Source organism: Pygoscelis adeliae, unplaced genomic scaffold (assembly GCF_000699105.1).
Source record: "Pygoscelis adeliae isolate BGI_AS28 unplaced genomic scaffold, ASM69910v1 Scaffold343, whole genome shotgun sequence".
Lineage (NCBI taxonomy): Eukaryota > Metazoa > Chordata > Aves > Sphenisciformes > Spheniscidae > Pygoscelis > Pygoscelis adeliae.
Window position 1 is genome coordinate 160,775 of NW_008824402.1, and position 9,932 is coordinate 170,706.

The 9,932-nt window shown below is 54.9% G+C and overlaps 2 protein-coding genes across 2 annotated transcripts in view; both read right to left on the reverse strand.

The window, feature by feature from the left end:
• Positions 1-3,175, reverse strand: part of CSRP1 (cysteine and glycine-rich protein 1) — a 7,788-nt gene extending 4,613 nt beyond the window's left edge. Inside the window, exon 1 of the mRNA XM_009320355.1 lies at positions 3,064-3,175. Within this exon, the coding sequence (XP_009318630.1) occupies positions 3,064-3,175 (112 nt within the window). The remainder of the gene's footprint in view (positions 1-3,063) is intronic.
• The window catches only part of TNNI1 (troponin I type 1 (skeletal, slow)), a 29,217-nt gene extending 25,427 nt beyond the window's left edge, over positions 1-3,790 (reverse strand). The window contains exon 1 of the mRNA XM_009320356.1: positions 3,779-3,790. The gene's annotated coding sequence lies outside the window, so the exon portion shown is untranslated. The remainder of the gene's footprint in view (positions 1-3,778) is intronic.
• Positions 3,791-9,932: the final 6,142 nt, after the last annotated feature.

Here is a 9,932-nt window from a genome sequence, read left to right on the forward strand (position 1 = left end):
CAGCGCAAACCGCGGCACTAAACGTGGGGGCGAGAGGCAGCCTTCCTCAGCCCGATTACTAAATATGGTGCTTTTCCTCCGGGGCCACGGAGAACCCCGTGTGCTGCTGCTGGGAGAAGGAGGTGGAAAGGGAAACGTCTCCTGCCATCTAAGGAGGATCTGGCAGGGTCCTCTCCTGGCTACGGGCTCCCCTGTCCCACCACAGCAGGAGCTGGGGATGGAGCACACATCCCTGTTGAGAAAGACCAGCTCTGGTAAACTGGTCCCGTAGCTGCCAAGCTAATGGGCTGGTGTTGGGGTTGTCTCTGCATTACCCTGGAGCTCATCAGGAGCAACGTTGCATTCAGACAGACCCCCCAAGAGGGGAATTTGAGCACTTTTACTGGCAGGTTTAAAGAGCTTTTTCCTAGGGGTGGGAGTGAACAATCTCAATGGCATCTGTCTTTCTCTCCCACAGTGCTGGGTGGATTTAGAGCTCTAACCTAAGCTTTCACAGTCCCTCATCTGCAGGAGCCACAGACACTTCGAGAGGCAGCAGAAAAATTCTTTCCCAGTCTGCTTCCTAGAAATCAGCCCCCAGGTCCCGGGTTTCTGCATTGCAGAAATTCCAGTGCGCTGTACTCATCGAGTTAAGGACCCTTTGTTTTTCTAAGAGCAGCGGAGTTGCTCCACAAAACAATTAGACAAGAGCTGCTGCTACTTTCAGAGGCCAAATGGCCTCATTATAGTACATTTCTGCTATGTACTATTGACTCAGTTGGATCGATGCCACTGAGTCAATCACCAAGTTGCTCCCTGAGCCGATCTCCAGTTCTAATGCACTGTGGTAGGTTTGGCTCCTTTTTGATTATTTTTTTGGCAGATCAGGTCAAAGTATTTGTTTTTCTCCCCTAAAGATAATGGCTTCAAGTTCCCTGATGAGGCCCAAATGCAGCACTGGGGAATAGGCTGGGAATGCAGGAGTTCGGTGCAGCTCAGCATCACCCTCAGCCTGTGGCACAGGACTGGGAACAGCAGGCAGCACTGTGGGCTGGCATGCAAGCCACGGCCTGAACCGGGGAGCCCGCAGCCGGGACGGGCAGAACTGCTGGGGTACATGTGGAGTGTGATTATGTATGTCTGCAAAGCACAGGGACGGGAGCCCTGGCTGTAGTCGGCTCTGGACCACTCCCTGGTGACTTGCTTCCATGAGCAGACATGGGATGACCTTCTTCCCCGCTTTGGCCAGGTATTCCCTTCTCAAAGCAATGCCTTTTGCCTGATTTCATGGCTCCTGGAGGCCTGCCCCACGCCCTGGGTGCCAGCATTGCACAGCAGAATGCTAAGCAATCCAGCTGTGTGCACAGGGGTCATGGGGAAGGGCAGATGCAGTGCAACGGGGTCTTAGTCTCCATACTAAGGTCCTTCATGGACGTGGACTCAGATGGTAAAAGCCAGTGGTGGGGGGGAGATGAGGGTAACATTCCCCACCCTCCTTATCTGAGGCTGCAGAAGAAACACGACTTCCTGCTGCAGAGAGCGGCCACAATAAGAACACAGCCTTGCCACCCCCCTGCCCGCCCGGGGAAAGCCTCTCTGCAACTCCCCTTCCTAGTCCTTTCAAGCCAAAGCAAGGTTTCCAGCCTGGAAACTCCCACGCTGGCCACTCTTCACGCTGCACAGGGAGCAGAGACGCAGCAACAGCCTCCCTCTCTCACATCTGCATCCATCTGTGCATGCCGCGTCCCAGGCAGGCTGGCCAAGAAGTATCCAGTATCCGTGCCAGGTGGACACAGGAGCACGACAGGGATCGGCCCCATGAGGCCACTGGTATTTCCCAGCCGGAATAGGTCTACTGAGATTAGTTCTAGCTGTGTGCCTGTTTATAGACCCTAGCTCTGCTTGTTGCCTGTATGGAAAAGATCACATCTGTGCTCCCTGCTGCAATGGGATGGTGACACTGGGAACAGGGTACAGGGACCAGCTGAGAAAATGTTAAACCTCAGTGGGACCCTGCTGCAAGGACAGCTCTGAAGATGCACTTCTGCATCTGTCACAGAGCAGCAGGAGTAGTGTCTTGATGAGCCATCAGTGGACACAAGCAACATGCACGCTCCTGTCAACACATGAGAATCACCAGTTCTGTTATGTGACAGTCTTCAAGGGGAGGGGACAGAAATCTGGTAAAACACAGGCTGAGGACAGTGGTCATCTTTTTGTTCAAAGGTCCTGCAGCCCCCCTGGATGTGGATGCCCCAGGTTTAAGGAGCTGCTCTCAGCACTGTAACACTACTTGCCTGTCCCTGCACCGCTGCCCTGGTATCCCCAAAGGGACAGGAAGGGTTTCTTCCTGCAGCATGAACCCAAGAGGATTTGTAGGTTCCTGCAGAGCAGGCAGAGGAAGGGACCTCTACACTGAGTTAATCCACAGCCAGATCCTGTTGTGCTGCCCTTCCCTGGAGGTGACACTTGGGTCCAAACATACAACAGAGACACCCTCCACAATAGCAGACTTCCAGGCAGGCTGGAGGTGACGCTTTAGCACTTGACAGTAGGCCTTCCATCAGCAGAAGGGCCAGGACAGGACCACATCTTCTTCCCATCATCTCCTGAGAAACAGGGGCAGATCCCATGCCAGTTCCCAAAGCGGCAAAGCCACTTAGAAGACTAAAGCTAGCATCACCCCAGAGCAGTGCATGGGATGTACCACCTCCTGCCTCCACTGTTTGGAGAGTCCCTGCCTTATGCTCCAATCTTGAACATCTGGAGATAGTCTAGAGGACTCAGCCTAGCCTTTCCCTGGTGTAGGGACAGACTAAGTCTTTGAGTGGGTGCTGGCTGAGGTCAGCCCTGACAGCTTGGATGGCCCCTGGTGTCCTGGGATGATCTGTGTTCCTTCAGCAGAACTAACTTCCAAGTCTGGAGAAAAGCAGAAAGCCTGCCATACGGCTCCCACAGCCAGGCTGTTTGTAGAGGAATCCTAATGAGCGTTTACACGGCCCATAAACAGGACATGACGGGGCGCCCAGCCGGCGGAGGGCCAGGAAGCAGGGCGGGAGGGGTGAGGGAAGGGCTAGCACTCACTGCACAAGAAGCAGGACTTGTGGAAGCTGCTGCCTTCACATTGCACCTCCTCAGCGAAGTACACCGCCTTCTGACACACGCCACACTTCTTTCCTCCTCCCCAGTTCGGCATACTGTAGAAAAAGCACAGGCAGAAACAGCGTCAGGGCGGGAGGCCAGGCAGGGCGCTGGCCGGGCAGGAGGCAGGGATGGGGCGGAGCGAGGCAGCCGGAGCGGGCACCCACCAGCAGCCCTTCCACATCCGCGCATGCGGAGACCACCCACGGATGTTTGCTGTTTGCACAGATTCACAGGGCTGGTAATTAGCAGAATTAGCAGAACTCAGGATGCCCACGGGACCCATCGTTACAGCACCCAGCAGTATCAGCTGCCTCCTAGGGACCACTGGTCCTGCCAGCCAGGAGCAGCAGCAATCCCCCTGTCCTGGAAGCTGTGGGACCTCACAGCCCCTTTCTGTGCCAGGAAAAGGGAGGAAGCAGGCCAATGACGGGAGGCAGCACTCGCAGAGGTACCCACAGTGCCGGCACCTCGTTAGATCACAACCCCGCTATTACCTCTTGACAAGGCAACGCATCAATGGCCAGGGTGACTGAGAGTGTACGGGTTGTCACCCCTGCTGGAAACAGTTCCAGCTTCTCCTCCCCGAACATCTCTTCCACTTCTGCCACTGCAGGGCAGGGGTATAGTCAGGGTTGCCCAAAGGGCGGGAGCTGACCCTTGATACCACCAAACACAGCGGGCTCTGCCACCGTGTCCCCCATAGCATCATTAGCCTGTGCCTTGACTGGCCAAGTGCTCACAGGTTCCACCTGTATTCAGGCATCTCAGTCTCATCCAGGACTGCAGGTACAGTCATGGAGGCTGGGAAATCAGCAGCCCCAGGGACACAGGCTCAGGTGCAGGGCAAACACCTGAGCACCAACCTAAGCTACCATGCAGCTCCTTGGCAGGACATAAATGCTTCTATTTCTCTCTCCTCTTTCCTGAATGTATCTGATGAGACATGATCAAGAGGCCCCTTGATCTGGAAATTTTCAGATAACCCCAAAATACTGTGAGCAGCTAACACAAGTGGCAGAGCTCCAACACAGAGGGCCTTGATACTTTTGAAGATGGGGCCAACATAAACCTCAAGACATTCAAACAACAAAGTCCTATAAGGAGGTGCTGAGGGAGGCAGGCTGGTTGAGTGTGGCCCAGAGGAGGCTAAGGAGGATCTAACAGCAACCTAGGATTGCTACAAAGACAACAAAACAAAACACTTTTTGGTGGTGCCCAGTGATATAAGAAGGGTCAATGGGCACAAGCTGCAGCTTGGGAGGTCTCCAGAGGCCTCTCTCCATAAACACTTCTGTAATTCTCCATCCTGTCCCACATGGGAACAGGCGGCAGAAAGTCACCCTCCCCTTTGCAGGCACAGCCGTATGCTTCCAGACTCCTGAGCAGCTAAAGCAGCAGGACAAGGTCCCCAAAACCAAACACCATTTTCATACTATACTGTGTGCCGCCCCACAGCATGTGCAGGAGCTCATCACCTCCCTCGGCTCGGCTGCATGGCTACGAGGAAGGGGATCTGGGTCCGCCGGGGCACACCGGGGGAACAGCCTTTGAGCCCACTCCTTGCAGCAGCTCCAAATCCCGGGGTCACCGTGGGCAGCTGAAGCCCCGTCACTGGGTCTCCAATCCCCCACCCAACGGCCGAGCCAGCGGCACTGCCCTGCCTGGCAGGCAGTCGAGGAGATGGATGCTAAATACAACAGGACTGGGGGCTGTATAAACATCATACGGAGGGATGAGGGAGGACGAAGCGCTGCAAACCCTCTGCTCACAGGCACAGCGAGATCTCTGTACCTGCCAGTATACGGGAAAGTCGAGCTCTTCCCTGTGTAAGAGTATTTGGTCAGGCAATAGAAAAGGGAAATTGATCTCAACCTGATTATAACAGCAGGCAGGGCAGGCAGGGTGCGGGTCAGAGCTGACGTGCTGGCAGGGCAGGGCCGGGGGGGCGGGCCCGCCCCCGCCCCACCGGCTCTTGGATGGACAGAGTGGTCTCAGCCCAGGACAGACAGACGGAGCTGCAGAGGGTGCCGGGAGCAGGGGCTGGAGGGGAGGCTGTGCTGGCTCCAGGGATCCAAGAAGCTGTGTTTGGGGTGTGATCGCAGCAGCCAGGAAGTCTCTTTTCTGCACGCCCTGCAGGCTGGGCTTCCCACCACTGTGCAGCCCTGCGTGCCAAATCCCTCCCTTCCAGCTTGATCGTTCCAGTCCCAGCCTTTGCATTGCCTTAAAAGGACACAAACTGTTTCTCTCCAGAGCCTGTTTTTTCCCCCTGCACCAGGAGGAGGGCCCGACCTGGTTCAGGAGTTTCCTTGGAGGGCAGAAACATCCAGCAGCATCCCCCTGCCAGCCCAGGCAGCAGATGCCCGCGCCCGCACAGCGTGGGAGCCCACTGGTCCCTTTTCCACCCGTGCCCACCTGTGTCAGACCCCTCGTCAGGAATAACACAACGCTGGATACAGTTTGTCTGGGTCCCCCATCCCCTTCCAAACACGACAGCTGGCAGAGCCCATCTCTGGGACCCACCAGCCTTGATTTTGGTGGGTAGCCTCGTGCAGGCAGCCCCCTGCCTCAGTACTCCTGCCTCATTACTCCTGCCACCGCTCCCTGCTCCACAGCCAGGGCATCTGCAAGCACGCTCAGGGACAAACTGCCCGGTGGTTTGGAGCCAGCTGCTCCCCTTTGCCTCCATGGCACATTTTTTCCCCTTTATAGCAGCAGCAAAGGAAGAGGCTCTGTTTGTCCCGAACAGCAGGGTTCATCTGCCCAAAGCGAGACATCAGCCATGGGGACACCTTCCTCTGAGCTGCCTGTAAGCCTACAGGGGAGAAAAGGTGCCTCCGGGTGAAGCTCATCTGACGTTTGCCACAGGAGGAGATCAAGACCTTTTGGTGCTTATTTTCCCCCATCCACCATGGGAAGGTTGCAGGTGCCTCCACGCAGTTAAAACAACTTCACAGTGATTTTGGCAGGTGACTCCCACCATGAAGCACCCAGCAGCACAGATGCAGCCGCAGCAAAGCCACATCCCAGCAAGACCTCCTGGCACACGGCAGGATGGATTTTTCATGGGGAGGGACCATAAAAATGAGTCTGTCCTGGGGATACATGGGCTTGTGATAGCTCACAGCTGGGCACAGAGAAAGCCTGAGATAAGATTTAAGTTGCAGGGAATTCCTTCTTAGTCCACAACATACACAGGCACATGCTGAGAGCCCGGCAGGCCACACAAGAGACCAAAAAGCAGTTTATGCTACAGGTCAGCATCAGCAGGGAAAAAAAGAATAGGAGCATCCTGCTCACGGAGGCTGGGACCTGCACCAGCCATCTCAGAAGGAAAACCCTTACAATAGCCATCTAGACAGACCCATCATCCCAATTCCCTAATTAATGACTACTTTAAGATATGCCGGAGGGTTTGCAGCCCTTTCAACATTTTTCAGAGTACTTTGCACCATGGAGCTGAGCACCATACTCTGTCCAATTGCGACACTTACTGACCGCAGTCGCACTTCTCCAAATCACTATGAGACCCATGCAGAATGAGGAACAAGAGGTGACAGTCCTGCAGCCAAAGACCTCACTGAGCACAGGCAAGAGAGACACCCAGGGCTGCCAAAAACTGAGATGATTTTTCTCCCTCCTGCAGCTCCACATCCCATGTACCACAACTTTGCAGCAAACACAACCAGAGCCCTACAGACAGCATCCTCTGTGCCAAGCATGGCTCAGCCCCGGAGATGGTCCATCATCCGCTCTGGATAAGGCAAGGGGCCTCAAAAAACAAGATACCATCCTTTTATCAACAGCTGTATTGCTGGGAAGCATAGACACAAGTGAGGCTTGTGCAGAACCACACAAGTCTGACAGGTCTTGGAGATTAATTCTAATTTCAGTGTCTGATGCCTAACTTTGCGGCAGTACAGTTCGACGGGTCAAATGTAAGCTACAGACTCACTCACGTTTCAGATGGGCTTGTGTTGCACCAGTTTGGGAGGCAGTCTAAGCTACACTAAACAACGAGGCATAAACCAGTATGGAACCAGTACATTCTAGTGCTTTGGGATGTCATCTAAACCTGAGCTGTAAGGGAAAAAGCAGTGAGCAGGTGAAGCCAAGCCATCAGGCGGCAGGAACACACAGTCACCCTCTCCCTACAGTGGGCTGAGAGCTCAGCATGCTCATGTCACTCACACCAAAGCTGACAACCACCGTTTTACCTGCCTGAGAGCAGCTGGTTTGTAACTGCTAGAGCTAAAGCAGCACCCACTGCCGTGTGAACACAGCTTCACTACTACAGGAGCACTCAGAGCAGCGCAGGTTCTCCCCCTTCACCCTCTAATGAACTTTACCTGCAGCCACCAGGATGCCAGCGCAACCATTCGAGCTTCTGCAATAGCTGGAAAACATTTCCCACATATGTGCCCAGATGTTCTACTAAAATCCTACAGCAATTAATTGCAGAGCAATAACTTTGTGCTTGGAGGAGCTCACTGAGGAACAGGAGACTCATGCTGGCCCATGTAAAAGGTTCTTTTTTTTTTTGCCAATGAGAGTATTAATCCAAGTGGATGGCAGAAAAGCATGATGAGTGCTGCACAAAATTCACTCCTAACGATGTTCACAACAGTCCACGCAGGATTATTACATGGCCTGGCAAAGGGACAAGTCAAAGGGGAGGAAACCATCGTAGGAGCCCCAAGCCCTGGGGTCTGATTACCACCTTCCTGTTTAGAGAGCAGCTGGCATAGCCATGAAATGAGCAGAAATTTGAAGAAGGAGGCACCTAGACAGATGAGGCGTGTGGGCAGAGCAGAAAGGGACCAGCTCATGGAGACACACGTAACACCACGTGGGAAATCACCGGGACAGAGCATCAGGAGTTCAGCACCCATAACTGCAATCAGGCCCATGGGGGACTCTCTGCCCCAGACAAGTGGCATCTGTCACGGAGCAGCTTTCACATCACCTGGGCCTAAGTGCCCTACAAAAGGCAAGTTAGAACTGTCCCCCCTGTCGCCCTGACATGTCATCAGCTGGGTGGAGCAGTGATGCGAGGAGACTCTGGGCTGCCAACGGTGTAAATGAGGATAAATGAAGGTCATTTGTGATACAGTGATGTCGAACCGGTGAGCAAGAGGATGGGGTCCTAAGGCTGGTGAGCACTGGGACATGGCAAAACACTGGGCATCACCATGGAGAAACCAAAAAACTGACCCAGGAGATGCAGCTATATAAGATCAGACATCTCTGAGGGCTTTGCCACAAGAGGAGGGGAGAAAGTCAGGAGGGTCTGAGGTCCAGAGTGATCCTCACACACAGCTCATCTACTCTACAGTTCCCAAAGCAACACAGGCAGGCATTACTTCTGCTGCCACCGCTAGGGCAGCCTTCAGGTTTGCTGTGCCAGGGAAGGGGTCAGCGCGAGGCCAGCACCGCACTGAGCCGTCTGCCAGACGTGGCTACCAGCGAGCACTCACCAGCCGCAACGTGCCTGCGGACCAATACACCATTGCCTGCTGACCACACTGCTCCCCAGCTTTGGTTAAAAAGGCAACTTGAAAGTTTCCTACCACAACTGTGTTCCTCAAAGAAAATCCCTATTTTATCCAGAACAAAAGCCAAAAGCATTTTCAGATATGCCAAGAAAAGCTACTGACTCCTGCAGGAATCAAAATCTGACCAAGCTCACTGTAGCTTTTGCAAAGGCCTTTTTTCCAATCGGACACATCCTGGTCATTTTCTGCTGCCTTACAGGAGCAGGGAGCCAAGCTCAGCCGCTCCAGAGGGCTCAGGCACTGACATCCCGGCCGGAGAGGCCCCGATCCAGGAGATAGGAGAGGCCGGCTGCGAGCCCGAAGCTGGACAGACGGTGTCCACCGACCCGCGGGAGCAGGGAAGGCACCGCGTCAGCTGTCGAGCAGCAGCAGCACCAAGCACTGAGCTACTTGTTAAGTGGCGAGTCCTCCCCAGGGCTAGCAGTGGTCACAGACACTACCGCACCTTTCCTGCCTCACCACCAAAAGAGCCAGGAGGTGCAGCATCCAAAGCCGATCTCACACTTAATACTATTTTAGCGCTTGTGCCTGCTCACTCAGTCCATCCCTCCCTATATCTAATATTGCGATTTGGCAACACCCAGTATTTTTGCCAAGCGCTAATTAACACCCCCTCCTACGCACTGGCCCCGCTGCCGGCTCTGAGGTTTGGAAAGCGGCACCTGAAGCTGTGCTCAAGCGTGTGCCCAGCCAGGTCCTCGGCGATGCAAATCTCCTCTGTAAAGCGACATCAGTCCACACCAGTGGAGAGGATCGAGCCGGCTCAGTCTCCCCGGGTGTAAGCTTTATTCAGGCTGCAAAGCGAAGTGACAGCAGAGCCCGCGTTTTGGCGAGGGGACAGGGTGCAAGGAGTCCGCGCACAGCCCAGCCCGAGACCACAACCCTGAGATTTCCCTTTGCAAAAAGGGAACAGGAACGCTTAGCGCAGGGTTAAGATGAACGCCAACAGAAAGTTTGGCGTCCTGGTGGGAAGTGACCGCGCTGCGTTGATGCCCGCTCTCCGCCGGCTTAGGAAAGTTCACCCCATCTGATGCAAGAGCTTTGGCTTCCGCATCTGGCGTCATGTGCACGGATGCCCATGCCATTTCGTGCCTCGGTGGGCCCCACCCCACGGGCGCCTGGCGGGGTCTGTGCCCCTGCTCCAGCCCCCAGCCCCTCATCTCACCCCAGGTGAGGTGCCCGGGGGGTGCAGCCGGAGGGCCCGGGGTCTGCCCGGGGCAGAGCAAGCGGGGATGCAGCAGCTCGGAGGGATGGAGA